This window comes from Parasteatoda tepidariorum, chromosome 6 (assembly GCF_043381705.1).
Source record: "Parasteatoda tepidariorum isolate YZ-2023 chromosome 6, CAS_Ptep_4.0, whole genome shotgun sequence".
NCBI classification, from domain to species: domain Eukaryota; kingdom Metazoa; phylum Arthropoda; class Arachnida; order Araneae; family Theridiidae; genus Parasteatoda; species Parasteatoda tepidariorum.
Window position 1 is genome coordinate 15,163,238 of NC_092209.1, and position 13,791 is coordinate 15,177,028.

Sequence of the window (13,791 nt, forward strand, 5' to 3'; positions counted from 1 at the left end):
GAATATTGAATGAATCATTTATTTTGCGTGGAGGACAGTCTACGGTCTTGCGCAAGTTATTGGGTACGTTGACAATGGATCCTTTTATCTCTAACTGGTGATCAACACGCAGTTCTCGTATTTGCATAAAAGGGGTTCGGAGAGTCACCATTCGCTCTTCGGTAGGGTTCAACTCTCTCAACCACTTTGGTACTTTTGTGAGGTACGGGCTTCATGCTTGCGTTTGAGAACGGAATCCTTTCGTTTTTTCGTTTGTGTTAAGCTTTAGGTATTCCCGTCTACGCTCTTTTGCTTTGGCTTTTTCAGCCTCGGTAAAGTTTAGGCCTTGGGATCGTATTTTTCTATCTTGCTTTTTTTGGGACCGTGTCAATCAGTTTGGACCTTCTTTATCTGTGATATTCACTTAAATTAGTTTCGATCCAGTTAAACTGTAGATTAGAATTTATGTTTCTTAATGAAAACAATAAAAACAAAAATATCGTTCACATGACGAAATTCTCCTTTATTCATAACACAAGAAGTATTTATGGTATCTCTCTGGTCCCATATCTCAAAAATAAAGTCATCAACTTAATGCAAAAGAAAATTAAAAGTGAAAAAAAGAATTCTTAAGAAATTATCAAACAGCAGCGGTCGCCATAGCAACGCATGCACACTGTTTACTATTACTATTGATGATTGTAGTTGAAAAGTGAGGACTCCATGAAATCAAAACCAAGACTCATTTGGCCAATGGGTAAAAAGGAATGTATCGAACATGATAAAAACTGAACTTTACGAGAGAAAAAATGAAATCCTTTCATGAGGTCTTAACAAAAAAATAAATATTTTGAGAAAACTTATTTAATGTGCCAAATGTAAGGAAATAAGGAAACAGAGCGCTGTTTTGACAAAATACAAATGGATTTGTTCAGGTCTTCGATTACTAATGGTACATAAAATGAAAACTTGAGCAAATTCATTATAATTAATATAGATTTTTATTTTCTAACAAGCGGACACTGATATTTATCCAATTTCACAAACTTTACAACAGTTATTTTCAGTTAATGAACTTGAAATCATTGTTAAAAGACAAAGATAAATAAAGCAACAGACCCTCATGAAAAGCCAGCAGAAATATTTATTTTATATGAAGACTTATTTCACACACATGATTTAAGGTGTCACTGAAGTAATGAGAATTAGAATGGCTATTACTTTTTTTCCTAAATCACAGAAACAGATTACAATTTGAAAATTTGCAAATATTAAACTGAAACAAAATCATGTAGGGCCATCGAATTTTCTACTTTCGGCAACATTCAACGTCTCCTATAACTGAAAGCCTTCACACGGTTTTTTATAGGTAGTCCGATCAGACCACGATGAAGGATATCCACTTAACTAACTAACTAATCAATTTTTTTTCAGAGTGCCTATCCATGTATGGATATCTGCTCTTTCATCTAAATTGGATAATATGTGGTGGAAGGGAAGGGAGGTGCTGCGTTAACATTAAGTTAAATCTCAGAATGAACAATAATTGATAAAATCAAGTCTGAGTCATAAATAAAAATAAATCGCAAGTTGATACATAGTAAAGGGAACAAATTGAAGATAAAGATAACGAAAGAATATTTACACTATTTACAAATTTACAAAAGGGGGAAGACTCCCTGTGCACTCTCTCGCCTCACACCGGTATAGCCGGGCTTCATTGGTGCAGAGAACACAGTTTGTCTAGGGCAGTGGGGATAGTCATGATTATCCGAAATGCTTAGAGAGAACACAGTCGCTTAAGAAAAAAGCGGTTATCGGGCTGAAATTTTTATTGTCATCTATGAAATCAATGTCTAATAACTTATTGAATTTACATGTTGAACAATTTTTGGCACCTTTAAAAAAGGATGCATTGAGTTTAAAAAGGCACTCGTCTATTTTGTCGATTTTGAGGTCATTATAGAGGGTGTTATTTCTGACAAACCAGGGAGCCCCAGTGATTCGTCTTAGGGTTTTGTGTTCGAAGACTCTGAGTCTCTTTCTTTGTGTATTTGTAAGCGTCCCCCATGATATCCACTTTCCGAACGAGTCACTTAATACAAAATCTAGTTGAAATAAGAAAGTGGTAGCAAATATATGACTAAAAATTTGTTTTATTTATGAATATTATTGGTTTGTTTTATTTACTTGTCAAACACTACAGATTCAATTCTCAAATATATATGATAAATTTCTCACAATTACTTTTATAAAAAGTTTTGGATTCATGCGCACAACTGGTTCACTTTTTAAACAGTCTGCGCGGACTACTTATAAAAGACCGTGTGGTGGCTTTTTGATGTAGGAGGTGATGGAACATTGCTTCGACTTGTCATTGTTTTGAAGGCCATCTTCGTTTCTAGAAGAAACTAAATTATTCTAAAAAGAACAATATGACATCAGAGAGGGATTTGGAGCTGAAAATTCATCCAAATCGATAATAATTCAATAATAAGATCTCCACATGTTTTCCATATGAATTCATTCAGTTTGCCTCAAGGTCAACAAATTTTATGAATATTTAAGAAAAATTTCAAGGTCAACCTAGGGAAAAAGTGTTTACAATTTGATGAAAAAAATAAAAGCTAAGAACAAGAAGAATCTTTCCCCATGATGATAAATCAATAATTCAGTTGTTAGAAGGAAATTAGTGAGGACATGATGCTAGATTGAGCCAATGAGATATTTCTGTTATTCATTGCTCAAAAATTTTAGCTGAATCCCAAAGCTGTGTTACACTTACGCGCGCAATAACAAGACAAAACACTAAATTATGAAAGCAAATTAAAGAACAAAACTTTTTTGATGGAAAAGTTAATACATTTTTAATTTCATTGCAATTTTAGATTATTTTTAGTCGTCGTTTTAAAAATGAAAGATTATTATGGATGAATATGTAAATTTACCAATAATGAGTTTAAATGAACTAATCACACCACCGGGCAATTGTGGATACATTCAGGGGTTGATTAAAATAATGGAAATAGTTCTGTAGTAACTCTATGTAAACAATATTTTTAGAAGCTTTGTAAGATTTTACATGGTGTAACTGCTAGCACAATTTGAAAGATTAACATTGAAGTTTTTGGAAATGGTTTATTGATTGTGATTCTTGGTTTAATAAATTCAATTTAGTAGATTTTTATCCACCACTATTTCTAAACAATTCGCAGGCTTATATAATTCACTTTTTTACTTCATAGCATTTACCAGTCTAGCTCTGAGCAATCATGCCTTACAACCAGAAAGGACGCGGCGGCAAGGTTTTACCTACCGCCCGCAAGCACGCCGGCCACGATGCATCCATCTCATTGGATCAAGTCTTGGAGACCTGCGGGATTCCCGCGAAATACCTCCCGCCGAAAGATCAGATAGCCAACCCCGGCTACCTCAAAGTTTTCTATGGGAAATTTTCTACTGACGAACAGTTCGAAGCCTACATGCAACTGAATGATTTCGCCCGTGCCCAAGATTATGACCCTTTCTACCAGCTATCCCTCGCTGCCATTGCGGCGCGAGGCGTGAAAATACGCCAGGAAAATACGCCAGAAGTGGAATCATCGACAGCAACTGAGCCCGAGCCCAGAGTCCCCACACCCGAGACTGCTGCCGCCCCCGGCATCGACTTGAATACAGAGCCAGTTGAGGAAGCCTCGGCATCAGAAACTGCACTCTCAGAACGTCCATCCATAGAGCCTCCGAGGAAGAGAAGGAAGAACAAGAAAAGGTCCAAAGAAAAGAAAGCAGCCACCCCAACTAAGCCTATTTCCAGCCCTACTCCCTCAGTAGCTCAACCGCCACCGGAGACTGCCCCACCCGTCCCGATGGAACCCACCGAAGATGCCGTCACCGATGCTACACCTCCCAGGCCCTTTTTAGGGCCATCAAATAAAGATCCAGTGAATTCACCAAAGTTCCTAAAAGTACTCTTCCGTGGACTCCCGAAGGAATTCAACCCAGATGTTATTTCTCTAGAACTAGGGAAACTTAACATAGAAGTACACAAAATAGTACAGTTCAAGAAGAGGGTGGGCGGGGCCTATCGGCTCCTCCCACTTTTCCTCGTCATCGTCCCGCAGCTGGCAAATCATCTGAAGATCTACCGCACCGAGGAAATCAAAGGACACCCGGTCAGCGTCGAACTTTTTCACGGCGGCCGTCGGCCGATCCAATGCTTCCGTTGCCAGGCCTACGGGCATACTCAGCAATCCTGCTCTGACCCACCCAAGTGCATGAAGTGTGCCGGAGGGCACTACTCCTTTCAGTGCAGGAAAAGTAAAGACACTCCCGCAACTTGTTGCAATTGCAGTCAAGCCCACACATCCAATTTCTCAGGGTGCGAGGCCCGCCCCTGGAGAAAAAGCCACACAAGAAAAAAGACCCCAGCCACAACTGCCCACCGACTTGTTTCTCTTATCAAGGAACTAAAAGACCTGATGCAAGATGAGGAAGCGATGAGCCTCCTTCGGACATTTCTACCCAACTCCCAATAACCTACATCTCGATGAAGAAGCAGATAGCCCACCTAGGGCTAGGTACTTCGAAAAATCTTAATAGTTAGTTAGTTCATAGCATTTGAAGAAACTAGCAAAATCTGTCGAATATTTGCAAATTTAGTCCTTTGCAATGTAAAATTAACGTGGCATTCAACGTGTTAATAAGGCTGATTTGAGAGTTGTCAAAGGAGCATAAAAGTTAAAAAAAAAATGATTTTAACTAAAATATTATTTTTTTTAATATTATTTTATCAATTCGAAATCTTTGCCAACAAACGTTGGCAGAGATGCGAAGGAAAACTTGTTTAGTTTAACAAATTTTAAATTTCTGAGAAGTCTATATGCGTCGATTCGATGGTAAAGTGTAACATCTGTTTAAATGGTATTGTAAAGTTTGTCCACTATAAGAAAACGATTGAACGCCAAATTATGGTACGAATCTGTTAGTTAAAATGCAGAAATGCTTCTAAGGAAATTCATAGAGAGCTGCAGAAAAAAATTTCGCGCCAATGGTGATTCGTTGGCACAATGATATCGTAACTTTTCTGTTTCGAACGTTAATACTTTTTAAAGTTTTTGGTAAGAGTGAAATTTGGCTTTCAAAATTTTATCACCTGTTACTCAACAAGTTTTCGAATTCGTCAGGGGAAAGTTTCTCCCTTAAAATTTCTCCAAGCGTTATTTAAATCATTATCGTATGTTTGCGAATGGAATTTCTCATTTAAAATTTCACCAAGCGTTAATTAACTCGATTTTTGAGTGTGCGAGGATTGAATTTCTCACTTAAAATTTCACCAAGCGTTATTTAACTCGTTTTCTGAGTGTGTGAGGATGGAATTTCGCACTTAAAATTTCACCAAGCGTTAATTAACTCGTTTTCTGAGTGTGTGAGGATGGAATTTCGGACTTAAATTTTCACCTTGTTTTCCTAAGAGTGAGGATGGAAATTTGCTCTCAAAATTTCACCACACGTTACATAACTTGCTTTTGAGTTCATAAAGGAGTAACATTTCTCTTGAAATATCCGACAAGCTAGATCTCTGAAATTTTAAGAAGTGCTCTGGGGCAGATAACAATGCAAGTTTTATTCGTTTTTAACTGGTACCTGTAGAATGTTTCACCAATTAAAAATTTGAATAATGGATCTAGCCTGCCCATTACCGGGAAAAATTAAAAAGTTGCCGGTATAAAATTTATGGTGTTGCTTAAAATTTTTAGCAGATGTAATTTCAAATTAATTTTAGAAAGTATATTGGGCATTTTTAACAACTTGGTAAAGAGATTTGAAAAAAAAAAATGAAAACACGTCTATACTAACTCTATTTAAACAAGCTTTGTTTTGAAGCAAATGTTTTGAAATATTTTAAATGGCAAAGCAATTAACGCAATTTAAAAGATCTTGCTTGAAACTCATTCAAAATTTGCATTTTCCGAAAGTTAGCGAAAGAAGTTTGTTTCTTTCCTTTTTCATTAATACTATAAATAAAAACACATTCTAATATAAATATTGCAATCCTATAGAATGATTTCGAAATTGTAGTGGTAGTAATGCTGGAATATATTTCCTATTTTAATATACCACTTAATCGTTAAGTGGCTTAGAAGATGGAATTTTCATGCATATATATACTTTCTTTGGTGAACAATTTTCAGTGGTGGTTACACAGAAATTAAAATACCATCGACATTCGTTTTTATTTCCGTAACCGTTTTTTAAAATTTTCAAGGCCCGTCTGAATTCTCGTTTTCTGTATTTTAAATTATTAAAGGAAGTATAAGAGAATTTGCAATGAAAAGTTTCTCCCGTGTATATAGCGTCCTCTAACATAACAGTAGCTACTCATTTTTTGACTGAGATCAGATGATTTTGTATTTTATGCATGTTTCGATCGTTTTTAACAGTTACAAGCAGAATTTGTCGACAATCGAAAGTTTGATCATTGATCGCTTTACGGCTAGCATACGCATAACCAAAATATAGAAAATAAAATATAAAAAAAAACATTAAAAAACCATGTTTTTTTCTTTATTTAAAAAAACAGCGAGAATGGTTTATTTCTGTCCCACCATATTTATGACTTTAGCATGAAACTTTTTTAACCCTTTGATGTAAAAATTTTACTAAACATATTTTTCATTATTTTGTATTAATTCAGGTTGCAATAAGTGAAAAATATTATATTTAGCATTTTAACAACTTATGGTAATATAATACAACATAAAAAACCAGTGTCTTTTTCTGCGTTAATGGTTAAATCTTTCAAACATGACTTACTTCCAAACAATAGTTTTTTTTTGTAGTTATTTAGATTTAAGAGAAACAGTTATTCATCAATGAAATATCTTAAATTAATAAAATCAATTATTGATAAATTTCTTAACATAAATGAAAAAAAAAAATTTAAACTACTTGAATTTTATTTTATATTTTAGTACAAATATAATTCCGATAATCTAGCAGAATTTTTTTAGTAACTATTAAACTGCTTTTTACAATTAAAAAATAGAAAAATATCTTTTTACTTTTAATTAGAGCACCAGAAAAAAAATCTATAAAAGGGACATCAATCTCCCATCTGCGCCAAAGGATAAACGCCAACTGAATGTCTGGTAATATTTCACAATCGCGGGCCCGCCTCATATTTGGTGATTCGAAAATAAATAAGTATATATCAAAATAAACCAAGAGCCAATCACATAACAGTAAACAAAGGTGACATCATTGAAAGCGAGGACAGCAACGAATATCAAGGTTTCAGCAAAACTAAAGAAAATTGTCGCTAAAGCCAAACTAAGACGCCCCCCATTCTACACCTCAACATTGTTTTCCGAAGCATTTTTGCCAAGGAAAATAAAAAAGCCACAGTTTAAGTGCCTTACATTTAAAGCAAATCTATAATTTTAAACTAAGCATGTCATCTTGTGGTGATGAATTATCTGGGTTATAGAACGGACAAATAACTGAAATATTTTAGGAGTTATTAAACTTTAAAAAAAAAAAAAAATTCGCCAATTTGACACCATTTTCCCACCAAGATGTAAATTATCAAAGTCAATGACTTAATCCTATTTCTTTGTAAATCTTTATCAGTCCAGGTAACGAAACATTGGAGTAAGTTGTTAAATAATAAAAATTAGACCACAAAACCTTTTTATTTCTTCAAAACTGTGGCTTTTCTCCATTTTGACGTTTTGCGCTATTTTCAGAATTAGCATCGAGGTGGTTAGAGATATGTTAAACTTGGCCTAAGATAGATAACTTAACCAAGATAGGTTATACTTGGCCTAACAATCATGAGTATAACTGTTGCAAGCTCACATCAGTTATGAAAATAGCATATTATTCTGTATAAAAGCATAATTTCTTTCGACTGCAGAGCTTTAGAAGAACAACTTCCACGTGTTTTTTTTTTAGATATGTTCATTTGAATATTTTTTAATTGTTTAATTCTTATTTTTGAATTAAAATCTTACTTGAGTGTGATTATTGTTCTTTGTGCAACTGATGACTCCATCATCTTCATAAACCTGAGGTTGTCTTTCGTTTGGAATTTCTCCATGTTGATGAACAACATCGGTTGTTGAACTTTTTGGAAGAGGGATGTTTCTTCTTTGAGAGGGACCATCCACGTATCAAGACCAACTCCAACTCTGGGGAAAGAAATTATGATACTATAAACAAACTTTATAACTGGCAGCTATAAGACAATGTGGAATTTAAAAAGTGGCAGTTCATTTACATTTAAAATGAAGCGAATAATTTTTCTCTTTTTATACCATACTTAGCCACTTTTTATTCTTTCCGAGAATTGGTAGTGAAATGAATGCTTGTTTGAATTATCATTGTTGGCAAATATGAGTTACCGTTATAGCTCGAAAGCAATTGATGTGCACATTACCTAGCCCAACCAGCAAATCACCTAGCAGATTACCTAATTTGCTTCGTTAAATTGCGGAATCATAGGCTTTTCGCCCTTGCACGTAATGTAGTAGAACTACAGTACCGCTCAAAAGTATCAGTACACCTAGAAACTTATAAAAAAAATGGCAAAATTCAAAGTGTCATAACTTCTTTAAAAATGATCAAAAATGCTTCTGCTTTAGCTCATTTTGAAGCTTAAAATATCTACTTTTATGTACTCTAATTGTTTTTAATATATTTTGCAACTATGTACAATTACACTCTAAACAATCATAGAAAATTGTATTAATTTTTTGTGAAGTTTGACGTGATGTACGGGCACAAAGGGTTCAGATATTGTTAATTTTTATTATACCATTGAAAAATTTGGACTTTTAACTTTCATTTAAAAAAAAATTCCAAAAAAACATGTTTTTTGACGAAGTTATAGTCACATAAAAAAAAGGTTTTTTTTCAGAATTTAATGATTTTTCAGCAATTATAATGAATTTTAGTGTAATTATAATATGATATGAAAATTTTTTATTTAAAATAAATTAAAATTTAATATTTCTCGATAATATTATTTCATAATTTATTATAACAATTTTAACTTTTTTTTTTGGAAAATATAATAATGAAATAAGAATCAACGTTTACAATTTAATATTTTGAAATTTATTTTTTCGTATTTTTCTCAGAAAAAATTTGAAAACAAAAATGTAATAATGAAAAAATATTTTACATCATATTTTGCTTTCTTCAAAATATCCTCCCCGCGCTTTTATAACTGCAGCACACACTCGAGGCATCCGATCAATCAGCTTTTTTAATGTTATCTTGTCTATTTTTCGCCACTGCTCTTGAAGGACTTTCCACATATGATTTATGCTGGTTAATGGATCGAAGACCGAAGGTAGGAGGACGAACCTAAATAGTTCCTGTGCGGAATTCATTATAATTGCTGAAAAATCATTAAATTCTGAAAAAAAAACTTTTTTTTTATTTGACAATAACTTCGTCAAAAAACATGTTTTTTTGGAATTTTTTTTTTTAAATGAAAGCTAAAAGTCCAAATTTTTCAATGGTATAATAAAAATTAACAATATCTAACCCCTTTGTGCCCGTACATCGCGTCAAACTTCACAAAAAATTAATACAATTTTCTATGATTGTTTAGAGTGTAATTGTACATAGTTGCAAAATATATTAATTAAAAACAATTAGAGTACATAAAAGTAGAGATTTTAAGCTTCAAAATGAGCTAAAGCAGAAGCATTTTTGATCATTTTTAAAGAAGTTATGACACTTTGAATTTTGCCATTTTTTTATAAGTTTCTAGGTGTACTGATACTTTTGAGCGGTACTGTAAAAACTATGAAATATGCACGTAATGGCATGAGATTCATTAAACTTAGAAAAAATTGTTTCCCTCATTTTATCAGCTAGAGCCGCTGTGATTCAGAAGATAGAATGTTCACTTGATGTGGCCTAGGTTCTAATCTTCGCGGTGGCTGGTAGTTGAGTTTTATTTCCGGCCTGCACCGACCACAGTGGTAGACGAATCACGGTTTAGAATCCTTGTACCGTCTGGCTAAGCGTGGTCAGTGTTTTTGGTTTTCCTCTCCTTGCAATGCAAATGCGGGTTAGTTTCACCTAAGTCCTCCACGCAGGTAAGTTTGTTCCAAAGCTTGATAAAAGGGTTCACTTGTTTTCTCAATTCAAGCCTTCTCAATTCAAGTTCAATTCAAGCTTTGGGGTTGAATAGTCACAAACTCAAAATAGGATCGGCTGTTTAACGCCGGTTATAAAATAAAATAAATATTCCATCGAGTAATTTATTTGTTGATTTGACTTGATTCCTAAAATATCGAAAAATAAATTAATGACATTATACTAATTTCTTATTTGCTTTACTTTTTTACAGCTTGATTCCTGATATTATGGTTTTTATATTTGAATTTATGAGCTGAGCTTGATAGTTAAATTTATCAACTAATTTGTTGATTGCTTGATTATGGTAACTTTACTTTTTTAGGTAATGGAAAGTAAATAAATGATATTAACGTAAATAAATGGTATTACGAAACGGAAATTAATGGTATTATGCTAATTTAAGCGTACAGAAACGTTGCTGTTGTTTCTGTGAAGATCTTATTTACATTTTAGAAGAAACCGTTGTCGAGAAACTCAAATTAAAATCTTTCAGGGTTTTGTTAAGCACTGCTTCTTTCTAAAAACTAATTTCTTTTAAACAATTTCGAATTTATCTTAACATTTTTATCTTAAAAATTAATTACGTCAAAAATCCTCCAATATTATGGAATTTTAAATAAAGTTCACAAACGTTTACGTGGCAGGTGTACACACTGTTTAACGAATGTTTAGTAGGTAATGCTTATAATTGATTTTACTTATATGGCTGCCAAATGTTACAATTTGGACGAATTTTTTCACAGAATGGTAGGCAATTAAAAACTAAAGCTTGCTAAATTTTTGGTAATTTTGCCAAAATTTTAAAAGCCTCACGAGGAGCAGGTATAAAGTGGCTTTTCATACGAAATTTTAAATCATAATTAAATGGAGTGGTGTAGAAAACTTAATTCAAATTTACTAAACACACAATAATTCGTTTAAACATCAACTTAGTTACAATTAGAAGACATTTTCCCAAAAAGAGCTGAAGGTTGATGACACTATATTCGCAATATTTTGAACTTTTTTTTTAATAGATGAGATTCAGGTCGTATTTTTATACGGTACGGACTAGCTTAACTGGCTATCATCCTGAGTTTTCATTTGAGGTAAAGTCATTTCTGAAACTACACGACCTTGGCATTAATTTTAAAAAAATAAAGAGGAAAGAATAATTTGGTAGTTAGAGTGATAGTTGATAATGAAAACAATTTAGTTTTAAAGTTAATATCTAAGTAAATTTCANAAATCATAATTAAATGGAGTGGTGTGGAAAACTTAAATCAAATTTACTAGACACATAATAATTCGTTTAAACATCAACTTAGCTACCACTAGAAGACATTTTACCAAAAAGAGCTGAAGGTTGATGACTAGAGCCCGGATTTTGATGACCTAAAAAATCTCAACTGATGCCCTTAAAAAGGGCAAAAAATGCCCTTAAAAATGCAAAAAAATGCCTTAAATAAAGTAAAAATATTGAATTAAAAAATATTTCGGTCTTTAAAATTATTATGAGTCATTTAAAAAATATAAAGCAATGCAATACTTGTTCTACGTTCATTAAAGTTTGAAAAATATATTTTATATCCTAAAATAGCAATAAAAGGAAAATATATCGACACCAAAATATTTTTATTTTGTATAGAAACTTTAATGGATATAACAACTTCCATCTCATAATATTACTAAATATCAGAATTACATTGGATTATTAAATGTTTTTTGAAAATTTGAAATGTAAGCGAGCGTATCTTGTCTGAAAGTAAATTTTCATTCCTGCAGAAGCTTCCTTCAACGTTTACTGATGTTATAGGTGCGTACTTGAAAAAGACGGTCTCACTTACTTACAATTTTTCTTCAATTTGAAAAGATTTCGCTTCACCTGTTAATATTCTATAGATTTTCTTCATTGTTTGGAAGCCAGTGTAATAATGAAAATTGATACAAAATAGTAAAAATTGGAAAAAATTAGCAAAAAACTTTAAAAAATGCATTAAAATGCAGAATACGCCCCAAAATTTAAAGAAAAATGCCTTATAAATCTAAAAAAATGCTCTAAAGACAAAAAATGTCCAAAAATGCAAAAAATGCATAAAAATGCAAATGTCATCAAAATTCGGGCCCTATTGATGACACTATATTCGTAATATTTTGAACTTTTTTTTAATAGATGAGATTCAGGTCGTATTTTTACACGGTACGGACTAGCTTAACTGGCTATCATCCTGAGTTTTCATTTGAGGTAAAGTCATTTCTGAAACTACACGACCTTGGCATTAATTTTAAAAAAATAAAGAGGAAAGAATAATTTGGTAGTTAGAGTGATAGTTGATAATGAAAACAATTTAGTTTTAAAGTTAATATCTAAGTAAATTTCAAAAAAAGGACATAAATGCATTTTGCTAAAAACGTTATCACAAAAATTACTGGTTGTCTAAAAATTAATATCTGGCAGAAATTTGTAACTTTTAAGTTATTTGGTAATGAAAAACTGCCAACACTTCAAGATCACGCGAATTAAAAATATTTTTTAAATCTTTAAAACTTTCTTAAAAATTTAAAAAAAAATAACCCCATTAAAATTTAGGCATTTAACGTGATTTGGTAATCCAGCAACTAAATTTTAAACATATTTGTTTGGAAAAATTATGCAGAAGTTAATTTTTTTTACAGTTAAATATTCAAACAATAATTGTTTGGTTAGACTATTTTTGTTAGTTAACGTGTCATGAGTATTATTGTATTTATTATCACTTATCTGAGATGCTTTTAATGGAACAATGGGTCTAGATTTTACATTGCCAATCTAAAACGACAGTGATTTATAGAGAAATTGCATTTTGAGTTTCAGAGTTATCTTGCTAAAACAAGTAGGCTTATCTTCCCTGCCATTTGAAAATGATATAAAATAATCATATCTACTGTTAATAGTCGACATACAAACCAGAGTTAAAAGCAAATCTATTACAGAATATCCAATAGACTAATCTTATTAGTCTAAGAGCCATCTTTATGCAAAGGCTGGAGAATCTTTTAGTAAGTTGTATGAATTGCGTATTAAGTTAAAACATTACTTATCTTAGTAGACTGAAATCATCTTTACGCAATAAGAGAATATACTATGTAATATTCAAATGTAAAAATTTCTTTCAATATTGAGACATCAGAATTAAAAAGGTTTCATCAAAAAATTGGGAAATTTGTTTCGGCTAAATAGTCGTTATAAAATTTTATTTAATAACATTTTTCTTTCTGTCTAATGAAAAATGTTTCTTTATTGACTAGTACTTTAAGCAAAAATTTTAAAATAATTTCACGAGCATATGCCTCCATATTTGATGAGTTGACTACGGTTTTTGATCCCTAATATCTGCCAATGGAACTTGGTGGATAATCTGTATTTTTTTGGATTTTAAAAATTGCACTTACCATATAGTTTTGAAACAATATTTTCAGTGTTTCTTTTTAATTCTTCCGTAAAGAGCGCAGTATTTATCTGGCATCCACGTGATTCTTCTTCATGCTTGATGAATGCGCTTAATATGTAGCGAATTTCGTGTTACATTTAGGAGTGAAATTATTTGTTAGGTACTAAATTAACCGGTTAACGCCCAGCGTCATATATTTAGGACAGTTCCTTTTTTCAAAAACATTCATTGTGGTGGAGATATACAC

At 32.2% G+C, this 13,791-nt stretch overlaps 2 protein-coding genes across 3 annotated transcripts in view; one reads left to right on the top strand and one right to left on the bottom strand.

The window, feature by feature from the left end:
* LOC107451959 (testicular acid phosphatase homolog) overlaps nucleotides 1-13,791 on the top strand; it is a 539,537-nt gene that overhangs the window by 100,498 nt on the left and 425,248 nt on the right. The gene's annotated exons all lie outside the window — the stretch shown is intronic.
* The window catches only part of LOC107442841 (platelet-activating factor acetylhydrolase-like), a 164,406-nt gene that overhangs the window by 34,447 nt on the left and 116,168 nt on the right, over nucleotides 1-13,791 (bottom strand). The window contains exon 6 of the mRNA XM_043044717.2: nucleotides 7,992-8,168. Within this exon, the coding sequence (XP_042900651.1) occupies nucleotides 7,992-8,168 (177 nt within the window). The remainder of the gene's footprint in view (nucleotides 1-7,991; nucleotides 8,169-13,791) is intronic.